At 40.8% G+C, this 14,416-nt stretch overlaps 1 protein-coding gene across 1 annotated transcript; it reads left to right on the forward strand.

Moving 5' to 3' along the window:
• The first annotated feature begins 2,610 nt into the window (after positions 1–2,610).
• LOC124013386 (GTPase IMAP family member 9-like) lies at positions 2,611–3,742 on the forward strand. The gene has a single exon (XM_046327694.1). The coding sequence runs from the start codon at positions 2,754–2,756 to the stop codon at positions 3,219–3,221; it is 468 nt and encodes a 155-aa protein (XP_046183650.1). The 5' UTR covers positions 2,611–2,753; the 3' UTR covers positions 3,222–3,742.
• Positions 3,743–14,416: the final 10,674 nt, after the last annotated feature.

A 14,416-nucleotide genomic window follows, 5' to 3' on the forward strand; every position in this document is an offset into this window, starting at 1 on the left:
GTGGGTAGAACCAATGAGGAGATGGTACGTGAGTATCTGCTTCTATAAACCAATGAGGAGATGGGAGAGGCAGGACTTAACACACATTTTCTATGAAATCACGTGACTTACACTCAGAGGTGGGATAAGGCATTGGTCATAAACAGTAACACTGGGGGATTTTACTTAACTGTTTACAGTGATGCTCTTTACCACACATCTTCTATGAAATTACGTGACTTACACTAAGAGAGGTGGGATAAGGCATTGGTCATAAACAGTAACACTGGGGGGTTTTATTTAACTGTTTACTACTACTACTGTTTACTTTCATATTTGATTCAGACTTTGCTATCTCCACCTCTGCCCATAAACCCTCCTGAAGGCTAATGCCTCGCTGTGTATTCTGGCCTCTCACCTTCCAAATCATATTCTGTCAATTTATTGAATAAACTGCCAAATTCCATACATGAATTGACCCTAGCAATTACTTTAGTCTTGTTGTGTAAAGTAATTGTGTCCTCCAATACATGGCAATAACTACCAAGGATGTAACAAATACATTATCATGAGCAGTAAGAGCTACAACAATTCAAATTGGGCTCTGAAGAGTAGATTCACGTCCCTGAAAAATTTGACCTTCAGTAGTACATAACATTTTTAATTTTTCCAAAGTACCTTTGCTGCAGCGAGGGACATTGTTAATGTAACAAAGTCTCTCACAGGGTGACTCTAAGCGCAAAGGTTATTAGCAAGCATCTAATATACACTGCTCAAAAAAATAAAGGGAACACTAAAATAACACATCCTAGATCTGGATGAATGAAATATTCTTATTAAATACTTTTTTCTTTACATAGTTGAATGTGCTGACAACAAAATCACACAAAAATGATCAATGGAAATCAAATTTATCAACCCATGGAGGCCTGGATTTGGAGTCACACTCAAAATTAAAGTGGAAAACCACACTACAGGCTGATCAAACTTTGATGTAATGTCCTTAAAACAAGTCAAAATGAGGCTCAGTAGTGTGTGTGGCCTCCACGTGCCTGTATGACCTCCCTACAACGCCTGGGCATGCTCCTGATGAGGTGGCGGATGGTCTCCTGAGGGATCTCCTTCCAGACCTGGACTAAAGCACCCGCCAACTCCTGGACAGTCTGTGGTGCAATGATGGTGGATGGAGCGAGACATGATGTCCCAGATGTGCTCAATTGGGGAACGGGCGGGCCTGTCCATAGCATCAATGCCTTCCTCTGGCAGGAACTGCTGACACACTCCAGCCACATGAGGTCTAGCATGGTCTTGCATTAGGAGGAACCCAAGGCCAACCACACCAGCATATGGTCTCACAAGGGGTCTGAGGATCTCATCTTGATACCTAATGGCAGTCAGGCTACCTCTGGCGAGCACATGGAGGGCTGTGCGGATCCCCAAAGAAATGCCACCCCACACCATGACTGACCCACCGCCAAACCGGTCACGCTGGAGGATGTTGCAGGCAGCAGAACGTTCTCCACGGCGTCTCCAGACTGTCACATGTGCTCAGTGTGAACCTGCTTTCATCTGTGAAGAGCACAGGGCGCCAGTGGCAAATTTGCCAATCTTGGTGTTCTCTGGCAAATGAAAAACATCCTGCACGGTGTTGGGCTGTAAGCACAACCCTCACCTGTGGACGTCGGGCCCTCATACCACCCTCATGGAGTCTGTTTCTGACTGTTTAAGCAGACACATGCACATTTGTGGCCTGCTGGAGGTCATTTTGCAGGGCTCTGGCAGTGCTCCTCCTAGCTGAATTTGTAACTAACTACTCGCTAGCCTCTTTTACCAATAAAAGTCGCAGGAGGGGTACGAACACTCACTAAATATAGCACCTAAATTGGCAACATTGGTCGCAGCTACATTCAACGGTCGTGTTCAAGAGCATCAAACGCGTGGTGTATCATGGGCCAATTGTGACTGAATGATAATAATTTGTCGTTAGTTATGATTCAAGCAAGGTGATCTTTCAGTCGGCAGTCGCCTGCATTTTCAAACCAGCTCAACGTGTGCGTCGTGTGCGTCCCAATACTCTAAAAATGATACCAACATGTACTCATATGCTGTACTGCGCCATCTGGTGGTGTGTGTAATGGTGTGTTAATACCAGCTACCACAATAGCTTATTTACTGTAGCATAGTCAGTTTTGATAGGTTAATTGTTTATGTAATTTTATATTTCTTTGCAGAATGCACAGCATCATTGTAGTTCTGTTGATGTCTTTGTCTCTTTGAGCAAAAATGAGTTTACAATTTCATGTTGTAGCTGCATTCACATGGTTCAATTGATAGACAGCCATTGCTAATTTGCTCACAGTTTAGATTCTACAGACCAAACATGTTTGATTCTGATTTCAAGACTAAAAGTAACATGTCTGTCATCCAACAGTGCAGAAAAAGCAAAAGGAAATGCTGAGGATTGTTCTGTTTGGGAAGAATGCAACAGCAAACACTATCTTGGAGAAAAAAGTTTTTGATTCTCACCCCTGCTTCTCTGACAATAGAGTGTGACAAGGCTAGAGGGGAGGTGGATGGGAGAGAAGTGGCTATTGTTGACACTCCAGGCTTGTTTGACACTAACTTATCATAAGAGGAGACCCTGAAGAAGATTGCTAAGTGCATCTCCTTCTCTGCTCCTGGGCCCCATGTGTTCCTTGTAGTGATTGCGTTGGTTAGATTCACACAGGAAGAGAAAGACGCAGTGGAGATGATTCAGACATTCTTTGGAAAAGATGCAGCAAGATACATCAGGGTTCTCTTCACAAATGCAGACCAGCTTGATGAAGAACAAACACTTGAAGACTTATTGCGTGCCTCTTCAGGATGTCATTGCCAAATGCGGTGGGCGGTATCATGACTTCAACAACAGAGATAAGAAGAACCGCTCCCAGGTCATTGAGCTGCTTGAGAAGATAAACAAGATGGTCACGATGAATGGAGGAAGATACTACACCACTGAGATGTTCCAAAAGGCTGAGAGGGCGATTGAAGAGGAGACAAAGAGGATCTTGAGAGAGAAGGAAGAGGAGACACTCAGAGCGGAGGAAGAACTAAAAGCAAAATATGAAGGAGAGTTCCTAAAGAAACAACAAACCATCCTAGGTGCAGCCACCTTTGCATCAGCCAGATGGTTCGCTGAAGGACAAAACGACTTCACAAAAAATGGTTGGCGCTGTTTCAGCTCATGCAGTATCCTCTGAGGTGGTGGTCATCAGATGGCATTAGGCATGTGACAGTAGAACAAGACATGAAGTACTGAAGACTGGGGGGAAAAGCACCACATTACGATACTGCAAATCACATGACTTTTCATATCATTAATGATAAAGTGCCATGGAAAATAATATTAAGATAGGACTTGATTTGCCCTTGATGACAAGTGTTGGCCCGGATGCCAAGTGAACTCATATAATTTGCTTACAATCATACCATTGAGTGACCTGCTTTAAATGCTGAAGCTAACGGAATCTGCTAACCCAACTTAAAATATATGAAGTATATCATTGTTTTCCATCATCCTGTGTAACAGGTAACAACACACAGACGACTGTAATGGCAGAGAGAAAGAACCTGAATAATCATGAGTGTAATGATACATGCATACTTTGAGGTGTATTTTATATATTGATCTTGAGATTGGGACTTACTCCTGTATCTGGCATATTTGATTTTGACTGCATGTACCTAGAATTCGGTATTAAAGCTATTGCTTCAACTGCAACTCGGACTCAAGTCTTAAACACGTTTGTGTTTATAGAATAATTGTACTACTGCGTTCACCTATACAATCCCTATTAGATCACGGATTACTACAAGGAAGGAATGCATTTTATTGTTTAGAAGGAAGAACCCAGGTCTACTTGTAGAGTTTAACTCCAACCCAAAATTAGCACTAACTTCCCATCACTAGAGGGGGCCATAACTTGGTTTACCCGGGGCGTACTGCAGAATGAAAAACATCCTCCAGTGATTTTTGTTATTTTATTGGTGATAAGATATCCCAAATATAAATACAGTAAAGTAGTAACACCGTATTTATTTGACACAACTTCAAAGAGTTGGTCTGATGGGAATCCGTGATGTCATCGGCCTCCAACCTTCCATGAGGAACAATGGAGAACAAAATAGGAAAGCCCCCCCACTTGTGACATACCTCGGACACCTATTGAGGTGTGCCTTTTAAGTAAATCAGGTGTTAGAGGTGAAAAGGAGACTGGAATATCACTTTAAGGTCAGGAAATGAGGCAAACGGGTGTGGGTCATTAGGCCATCATCAGACAGGAAATGTAAGGTAAGACTTCATGGCAGAGATTAAAGATGGCTTTGACTAGAGCAGGGATGGGCAACTTCAGTCCTCGCTGGGCAAAGTAGTGTCACACTTTCCCCCCATCCCTAGCAAACACAGCTGACTCAACTAATCGCATTCTAAACTGAAGTTCATTTTTAGTTAATTATTGGAGTCAGGTGTGTTATTCTCCTCACCTGTCATACTTATCAGGCCTCAGAGGACTGGAGTTGCCCATCCCAGCATTAAAGGGAGTACAGCTACAACCAGAAGTGCCTTTTTTGTAGCAGGTGAGGAGAATTTATGCAGAAGGTTAGGATAATTAATGTGACAGGTTAGGAGATTTAGGTTAAGGTTAGGGTTAGCTAAAAGGCTCTCCTAACCTGCTACGAGAAGTGACTTCTGGTTGTAGCTGTACTACTTCTAGTCACAGTCATCAAATATTGGCATCCTAGAGAGGAGAATGCAAAGAGATCCTATATATTTATAGGTTCTAGATATGATTTGGGATATTGGCTGACGTGGTCTATGGTTTTGGGAGATAGAGATGACGGCTGAGGTCAAACCATCACCTTTTACATCAAACCTGAACGATGCAACTCTAGCAGTGGACTGGCCAACTGGAGGAGTTGGACTTAACTTTGCTTAATTACAAGGTTTTAGATCCAACCTTTTTAAGTGAGTAAAGTACATGTTAGATGCATGTAATGACAGGCCTGATGGAAACAACATATGTTGGTAAACTTTCCAAATGTCGACAAAACAACATGCGCTAGTGTGTCTGTAAAATTAATTATGCGAGAAATGGAGGAACTGTCTTTATGTGCAAATAATAATATAATAACCATCAATCATATCAAAGTAAACGTGAAGTCACGCAATGATAAGATCGTTTTATTGCACCTTATTTGTGAAACAAAGAGCTGATTTACTTACTGTAACTCTGGAAATTCCTTTGGTCTTTACTGAGTTAACCATCCCTGAGACTGGGTGTGGTCTCTCGTATGTCTAAAGTTCAGTGAAGACATTAGGTACAGTGTGACTTTTTGTAAAAGGGCTTTATAAATGAAAACATAGCAATGTATCAACCTACGTGACATCAGAGGACCAACAAACTTTCGGGTAGGGAACGCAGTGATGAGTACTAAAACTGCCACCTGCAATAAAGCACAGTGCGCTATGATAAACTGCATTTAACGGCTTTAATGAAATGGCAACTGTGTTCATTTGGATGATGGCGCTGTAGTCGAGGACCGATAGGAACATAAAATACAGACAAAGGTGCAATGCGATAAAAAACAACAAACAATTTAACCCTTTAAAAAATGTTGGTCTTATCATCCCATCTCATTAGTAAATACAGACACAAAGATGCAATCTAAAGCACCAGCAAAAAGATTACCTATCAATCTCTCCAGATAAGAGGGAATTAATCAAACCTAGAGTTGCAAAACTCTGGATTTTTATGCTTATTCCCTCCTGATTGCAGGAATCTTCAAATCAAGATTTCTGGAGAATCTTTTTTGGTAACTTACTGGAATTGTGCAACCCTAATCAAAACACGTATTTTTGCTAACACATCTACAACTACCAATCTCTTCACAAGCTATCACCTAACAGTTATAAACAAACATGTTACAATTGGCCCTCTGTATCTGGTGAAACTGGGGGTATTCTGGAGAACCTTTTTGGTAACGTTACCAGAATATTGCAACCCTAATCAAAACACATCCATATTTTTGCCAGCGCATCTACAACTACCAACCTCTTCACAAGATATCACGTAACACCTGTAAATAGGTTAAAATTGGCCCTCTGTATCAGATGAAACTGGGAATTTAAACTCTCCCTCAGAGACCTTTGATGAAGGGCAGTTTCCCAGCCCTGTGGAGGTAGAGGAGGGGCTGCACAAACCCACTGACCACACTGATGTAGAGAGACACATATTTTGCATTAAAAAACTGCCCCATATCTAAGATTCCATTTAAAGGTAAAACCACTACCCATGGAAGGTAGTGTGCCATCATAGACACCATGATAATCAAAATGATCTTAAACGCCCTCATCTTCATGTTATTTGTCCCTTCCCTCTCACTCTCCCCTTCCCCCGGCCCAGGCTGTTTCAGAGCCCTGAGAACTGAGAGGCAGCAGAATAACATCAATGAAAGTAAGACAAGATCTTCACTGAAATACAAATAATACGTGACAATTTGGTCTTTTACAAGGATAGAATGAAAACAGGCCCCAATTACAACAAACCAAACCAATCCAGAACACCCCACCTTGTATCTCAGGGGTCTGTACTTCAAGAAGACCACAGGGTGGACGACTGCCAGGTAGCGCTCAAAACATATACAGCACTGGAACAGGGGGCGGCCGTGGAACATAAAACCACTAAAGAATGATGCTATAGCTAGGATAGGGGGAATAGGGAGGTGCATGTAGACAAAGACAAAGACAGCACACAGGCTGTAGAGGATCTCAGATACAGCCAAGTTGAGAGCGAAGAACTCTGAGGCCATCGTCCCTCCGGCTCCGGTCAGTATCAGCCACAGGACGTAGACATTGGTGGGTAGACTCAGGATGAGGTTGACTGCATAGCAGGCCGTTTTTAAAGTATAAACTGTCTCCAGAGAGCCAGAGAGAACAGTGGAATGGTTGGAAGAGTTCATTTTTGTGCAAGCTCAGTTACGAAATGCGGGCTTTAACATTCCAATGACCACACAGAAATAGAGAGAGAGAGAGAGAGAGAGAGGGAGAGAGAGAGAGTGTGACAACACCACAATGTTAACTCTCCATATCAAAGGCACATCAGAAAAACATCATTCAGAATATTACTCAGTGTCTGCACTTTCCAATGAAAATAACCTACATTTAATTGTAAGGAATTTACATACAAGCATTTCACTCATTTCCATTGCTAATATCAGAGACAAAAAATGGTAATCAAACCTGAACACTGTGATTGATGTCTCTTCTTGTTGCTGTCTAATTGTGATTGTTTCTCTCCTTAGAACTGAGCTAGGTACATCTAATACCTGCCAACACAACTGTGTGGAATATCACATTTGACAACCTCTGTAGCTACTCCCAAGGACCACATGCCATGCAGATATCCTTCTCAGTGTGACAGGAACCACACCTACCAAATGTGATTGATGAGGATTTATAGGAATTGAAACTGTATGCCTACTTGTTAAACACAGAGCTGGTTGGTGGCACTACATGCTTGCCAAAAATAATATGTTATTGAAATGCTCAAAGAAATATAAGTTATTTGTCAAATAGTACACAAGGCTTACTAAAGAGAACAAAATGTGTATGCAAAGGTTAATGTAGTGTCCTCTGACATTTTCTCAGTCTTTGTTATCTGCATCCTCCTCACATCAATTATATAAGTACTGGTGGCTCTCATTGGATCTGATTAATTTGATGAAATACAAGTTCATCTGTGAGGAATACAACACAGAACCACTCATCCTCACACCTCAGTGCTCCCGTCAGTAAACTGACGCTGCCCATCCCCTCACTTGATGGACCACACCAGACATGCAAATGTCATCCATTGGTTATGACAACACTTCAGTATGATTGAAGAGAAAATGCTGTGTTGTGTGGAACGTGTTAGGGATGGATATGGACCTGAGTTATTCAGGTCAGGTCAAATGTGTCACTTATTTAAATTATTTTTTAAAATGTAAAATGCAATTTGTCAATGATTTACAACAACTACATTCAAACAAACAGATACATTTTCGTTCGTAGATGATTCAATTCTATGAAAAAAATTGACATGTAGCTTTCTGGTCTTTTCCTCTGTTGGATTAACCTTGTCTGGTCAACATTTACATGCAGTTTACAATCTAGCAGCAGTTTTAAAGGATTTTGAGATCTACATCTAACAGTGATGGTGGTCTAGAAGATCCAGAAACTTGCTCAGCCTCCTCCTGCTTACAGAAATACAATTAGTAGCCAATTGTAAAGTCTGTGGATGTTAGCCATTCCTAAGATACTCATATAACATCACAATAAAATGTGTTAGTCATTTTAAAATAATTGAATGATCAACAGGATTAACTTATTGATTATAAACTGAAGTTTATAACATGATATTTTCATTGTATCCAATAAATATAAACTTTTTACAACATTAACGGTACATTATCTATCACTTAAGTATGGTTTAATATTGAAAAGGATGTATGACAGAAATCAGATTAAGTCAAACTACACATCTTGTCGATGCCATACCTCAGAGCAGTGACATACCAGGATACTCACACTACCTACTACCTTCAGCCACCTTGTTGCCAAAACCTCCCCTCTGTGGTTAATCTTCTGAACAATATGTACAACATGTTGGTTGTTAGCCTGTCCAGCACAATGTCAACGCTAACTAGCGAGACCCTCCATTCGCTTATAGAGCGGTCGCATCACTGATCATTTGCATAAAGTTGTAAACTTCTTGAACTTTAGTAAGATCTCTCTAGTTGCCAAATGTTAAATGACTGAATGTGTCCTCCCAATGGATATGACGGATTTCTAGTAGCTTAGTAACTGAAAGTAGTGAGCATTATGAGCACCCCATAAAAAGAAGTATTCTCTTCCTGAGAGACCTCTGATACAGGGCAGTTTCTCAGCCCTGTGGAGGTAGTGGATGAGCTGCACAAACCCAGTCACCACAGCAATGATGAGAGACACAATCAAAGCCTGATGTCATCTGGATCCCAACTTCCTGCTGCTAACATTAGCATTGGGAGGTAGTTCACCACCATAGCTATAAGGATGATCAAAATGACATTATCTTCATGTTGTTTGATCCCTCCCTGCTCGGGGCGTTTAAGAGAACTGAGAGGCAGCAGAGTGACATCACGAATAAAATCACGATGGCAGCGCTCATGGTCAGTCTAAAGTAGGAGGCAAACAAACCCATGAAAAATATGTCCTAACAGAACCGGATCACAACCATTGATTCCGACCCTTTATCTGAAGGGTCTTTACTTTAGGTAGACCACAGGGTGGACCACTGCCAGGTAGCACTCCAAACAGACACAGCACTGGAACAGGGGCTGAGCAGCAATCAAGAAACCAGAAATAAATTCCACAGCAGACCAAATATAAACGCATAGTAAAGTATCACTCATCGAAAATATGTCAAACAGGCAGACAATCATTTCAGACAATGGCAGGTTGAGAGTGAAGAACTCTGAGGCCATCGTTCCTCCGGTTCCGGTCACTGTCAGCCACAGGACATAGACATTGGTGGGGAAACTCAGGATGAGGTTGATTGCATGGAACACAACTAATACGGTCTCTGGTTGAGATGTAAGGCCGGTGTTGTTGACCACAGCAGAGAAATAAGAATCCCCCTCTTCAGAAGTGTTCATCGCCTCTCTGGAAGCTCCCTCTGTGGGTACAGATGGAGGATTGAACGGTTGAGTCCTCAATCATCTCAAATGTCACCCTTTTCCCTACGTAGTCCACTACTTTTGACCAGAGTCCTGTGTACTATGTACTGTGGGGCAGTGGTTCCCAAACGTGTTATAGTCCCGAACCCCTTCAAACATTCGACCTCCAGCTGCGTACCCCCTCTAGAACCAGGGTTAGCTCTCTCTCAAGTGTTGTTTTTTGCAATCACTGTAAGCCTACCACACACACACTATACGATACATTTATTAAACATAAGAATGAGTGAGTTTGTCATAACACGGCCTGTGGGAAGTGACAAAGAGCTCTTATAGGACCAGGGCACAAATAATAATATAATCATTAATAATTTTGCTCTTTATTTCACCATGGTACGTAGTTGCACGGGAATCAGTGTCTTACCTGCGTGATTTGCCAAGGCAGGATCCTCTGCGCGCAGCCCAATCCAGAAATCTGGCAGTGGCTTCTGATTAAATTCATTTCTCACAGAACCGCTTGTTGCAATTTCGATGAGGCTCTCTTGTTCAGATATCGGTAAGTGGACTGGAGGCAGGGCATGAAATGGATAACGAATCCAGTTGTTTGTGTCATCCGCTTCGGGAAAGTACCTGCGTAATTGCGCACCCAACTCACTCAGGTGCTTTGATATATAGCTGTTATGAATCCCTTTGGCCCGGCAATCTAGGAGGGGAATGGTAACGAGACCTGTAACATAACTCATGCAAAGTATAATAGTGATAAAGTAGCAGTGAGAACGAAAAAAAAAACCCACAGCCAACTAAATTACCTTCAAACACAGTGTTTATTTTTAAACACATGGTAAAAGGGGGGAGGACAGGAAGAGTGGCTGAGCTGGACCCAAGGAAAGAAACAAATATCCAAAAACCCCTAAGCTAGACTAGCATACTTCAATACAGCTAACTAACAAAAAATACAGTGGGTGGTCCGCCCAGTTGTAACTAGTGTTCTTAGACAAAGTAGTCCTACGGGTAGTGTATGTCCATGGGCAACTTGTCTTCCCCTTTTCCCACCATAACAAAAACAATACTCACAGTGTAATGGACAAAGTGACATGTAGTTGATAAACCAAAACGAGAGATTGCATGACAGAGAGATTGAGCTCCAGAAGAAACAACTGAATGGGCTTTTAAACCAAGGGAAAGGGGGATGTGATAGAGTAATGGAAAACAGGTGTCTTCTGATTGGTGACTGCATGGTGACTGATTGGGGAATGATGATCGTCACCCTGTGAGGGGAGAAGGAGAGTAAAGAAACACAGCATACACACACACACACAGTAATTCTAGATTCTGATCATTCAGGTGAGAAAAAACATCACCCAGATAGGCCAGTCATGTGAGAATCTGATCATCAAGCAAGCAGTCAGACAAGTGAAAATTATGGTCAGTAAAGAAAACGTGAAGCTCATCTAATACAACAAAAAACGTGTAAATACCTTACCCCTTGATAACCAGTGCACTTCTGTATGTTGTAAAAGTGTTACATGGTCGCTGCCCATATCATTGCATAGAGCAGAAAGTACACGAGAGTTCAGGGGCTTTGATTGAACAAAGTGAATCATTTTCACTGTAGTGTCCAAAACGTCGTTCAAGCTGTCAGGCATTCCCTTGGCAGCAAGAGCCTCTCGTGGATGCTGCAGGGGAATTACCGCGAGAGATCACATTTTTGTTTGGCGTACCCCCGACAGTTTGGGAATATCTGCTGTAGTGAATATGGTGCCATTTGGGATACATCCTGTTTTAGGGAGAAGAGAGACACGATCAGATCAGAAACACACAAACGCATGAGGAGAAGACGATCATCAAGTTGTCACTTTAAACACCTCCTTTATTCCAACTATATTATCAAATACACAACAAACAAAATACTGTAGACAACATCTGAATATTCCAAGATTTAAGGCTGAAATTACATTTGTGCATCTACCTATGAATTTTGAGGTTTGTTGGTATTTTGGTCTTTTCAGAAAGTAACATAAGAAGAAACCCACACACTGCTCTTGTTATTATCACTGCTCTTTAATAATCTTTACGTATCGGCCTCAATAAACATCAAAATATCAAAATCTTGATAAAAAGGTATATTTTTATTAATTTATTAGTTTATCATACCAGTGTAGTAATAATTTCATGAATATGAACCACATTTAAATGGACATACACCCATAATTCCAAAGCTTGCTACATCTAATTACACCTAATTTAAATGCCCATTTCATAGAGAATGTAACAAACTGGACTATACTATATGTAGTAACTTAGTTTGAAGAGATGGCGATTGGGTCTAAAAATGTGTTTGTCGTGTCGTAGTCTAGAATCAGTCTACATGTTTTTAACTTCAATTTCTCGAAAGCCAAACTCTTCCCACACGCCAAGTCACTTTTCTCAGTTTCAGAAGTATCTGCATAAAACACATTGTGTGTGGCTATTCTTCAATATATGTGATAGAGGAATTTTAAATTCCCTTATGTTTTATTGCCAAAACCAATTAAATTCGCACTCATTTCTAATTCATGATAAGTTGTAAGTTTATCATTTGCATGAATTAGTAAGAGACCAGTCTTAAAAAACAAGTTCAGCATTTATTCTTGATGAGTACTGACCCAAAATACAAAGAACATTACATTTTAAAGAAAGAAGACATAAAATGACGTCATCAGTTTCACACCCTCTCCCAGCCTTACAATGGCGTAGTATTCGGTCCTGGAGATAGTTTCACTCCCCACATAAACTACATTCCAACCTGTCTAAAGGATAAATTATCTCCCCTAATGGAATCCAACCAAAACATTCTTATCTGTTTGAAAATCTATCTTATCCCTCCTTCCTCAACTTTCCCAGGAGACACAGACACAATTAATTTCTGCTTACATTTTTAGTAACAGTACAATTAAAAACCCATACTTTTCAAATCATAACATAATAGTATTAGCATGAATGGTTCTAATCATTAAAGTATACATAATTGATCATCTAAACTATATTTTCCTCTATCAATATGCCAGAGACTTGTCCACAGGGATTTATTATTTTTACTCTGTATAAACTATTATTTAGAAAATGTGTCAAAAAGGCATTCCTTAGCATTTTACAGATAGAAAGAAGAAAAAATGCTCTGAGTTATTCCAGTCCTGGAGTATCAAAATTATACAAAAATATTAAGTCTGACAATCTAGTGTCAAGAAAAGTATTATATTTTGTCTACATTCAACTGGTAAAAGTTTCTTGTGATGTGATTAAGGGGATATAAAATCCATAAAAATATATTTTCCTACATTTGATGTTTTTATTCAATTGGGGTTCAAATTGTAACGTAAAAAATAAACAAAAAGTGAGTAACCTGCACGGATGCAGCGTCCCTGTCCCCTGGGGTGAGTTGTGGTTGTGCCTGTCACAGACGCTGGACCTGATCCAAATCTCTGCTCTACCCGACTCTTCCCTGCCCCACCTGTGTGTTACGTCATACTGACAATTTAATCAAGGTGTGTCCAAAATTGCACCCGATTCCCTATATAGTGCACTTCTTTTGACCGGTGTCCATTGTATGTTATAGGGTGCAATTTTGGACACAGACCAGTGTAACAAAAAGAGGAGTGTCTACCCCTCTGTCTGCAGTCGTGTATCATATTTCCCTTGACCTGACATGCAAATAGCCTGTTAATTCTGACTGGACTCAAACCCATCTAAGAGCCCCAAATGTGCATGCAAAGAGCGCTAATAGTTGCAAAAAAACAAACAATTGTGCTCTACAAAAAGTCAAATAAATGAGTAGTTCAACACAAGCATTTATTGAATATGAAGGGTAAAAAATATGTATATATATATATAAATGTGTGTCTTCCAATCACATCTCACTATTAAATAGAAACACAAAGATGCATTGTGAAAGACAAGCAAGAAGATTGATAAATAGTCTTCCCAGATAAAAGGGAATTAATCAAACCTAGGGATGCAAAATTCTGGATTTCCTTGTAATTCCCACCTGATTATGGGAATCTTCTAACCAGGATTTCTGGAGAACCTTTTAGGTCAAGTTACCAGAATATTGCAACACTAAACACATATTTAAACACATATCACATATTTTTGCCAGCGCATCTACAACCACCAACCTCTTTACAAGCGATCACGTAACAGGTGTAAACAGGTTACAAATGGCTCTCTGTATCAGATGAAACTGGGCATATAAACTCTCCCTCAGAGACCTTTGATGAAGGGCAGTTTTCCAGCCCTGTGGAGGTAGAGGAGGGGCTGCACAACTCCACTGACCACACTGATGAAGAGACAAATATATGTGGCATGAAAAATCTGCCGCAAATCTAAGATTCCATTTAAAGGTAAAATCACTACCCATGGGACATAGTTTGACATCATAGACACCAAGATAATGAAAATGATCTTAAACGCCCTCATCTTCATGTCATTCATTCCCCGCCCCCTTGCCCCTTCTCCCGGCCCAGGATGTTTCAGAGCCCTGAGAACTGAGAGGCAGCAGAATAACATCAATGAAATTAAGACCAGAAATTCACCCCAACACACATAATAGAATACGTTTGGCTGCGTTTCAAACATAAGAGTTAAACAGCCCCCAATCAAAACCAGCCAAACCAGTCCAGAACACCACACTTTGTATCTCAGGGGTCTGTACTTCAGGAAGACCACA

The sequence above is a fragment of the Oncorhynchus gorbuscha genome, linkage group LG24 (genome assembly GCF_021184085.1).
Source record: "Oncorhynchus gorbuscha isolate QuinsamMale2020 ecotype Even-year linkage group LG24, OgorEven_v1.0, whole genome shotgun sequence".
NCBI classification, from domain to species: Eukaryota; Metazoa; Chordata; class Actinopteri; order Salmoniformes; family Salmonidae; genus Oncorhynchus; species Oncorhynchus gorbuscha.

Bases quoted from the DNA above. Each gene is read 5' to 3' on its own strand.
- LOC124013386 (XM_046327694.1), top strand. From the start codon at position 2,754: ATGCAGCAAGATACATCAGGGTTCTCTTCACAAATGCAGACCAGCTTG.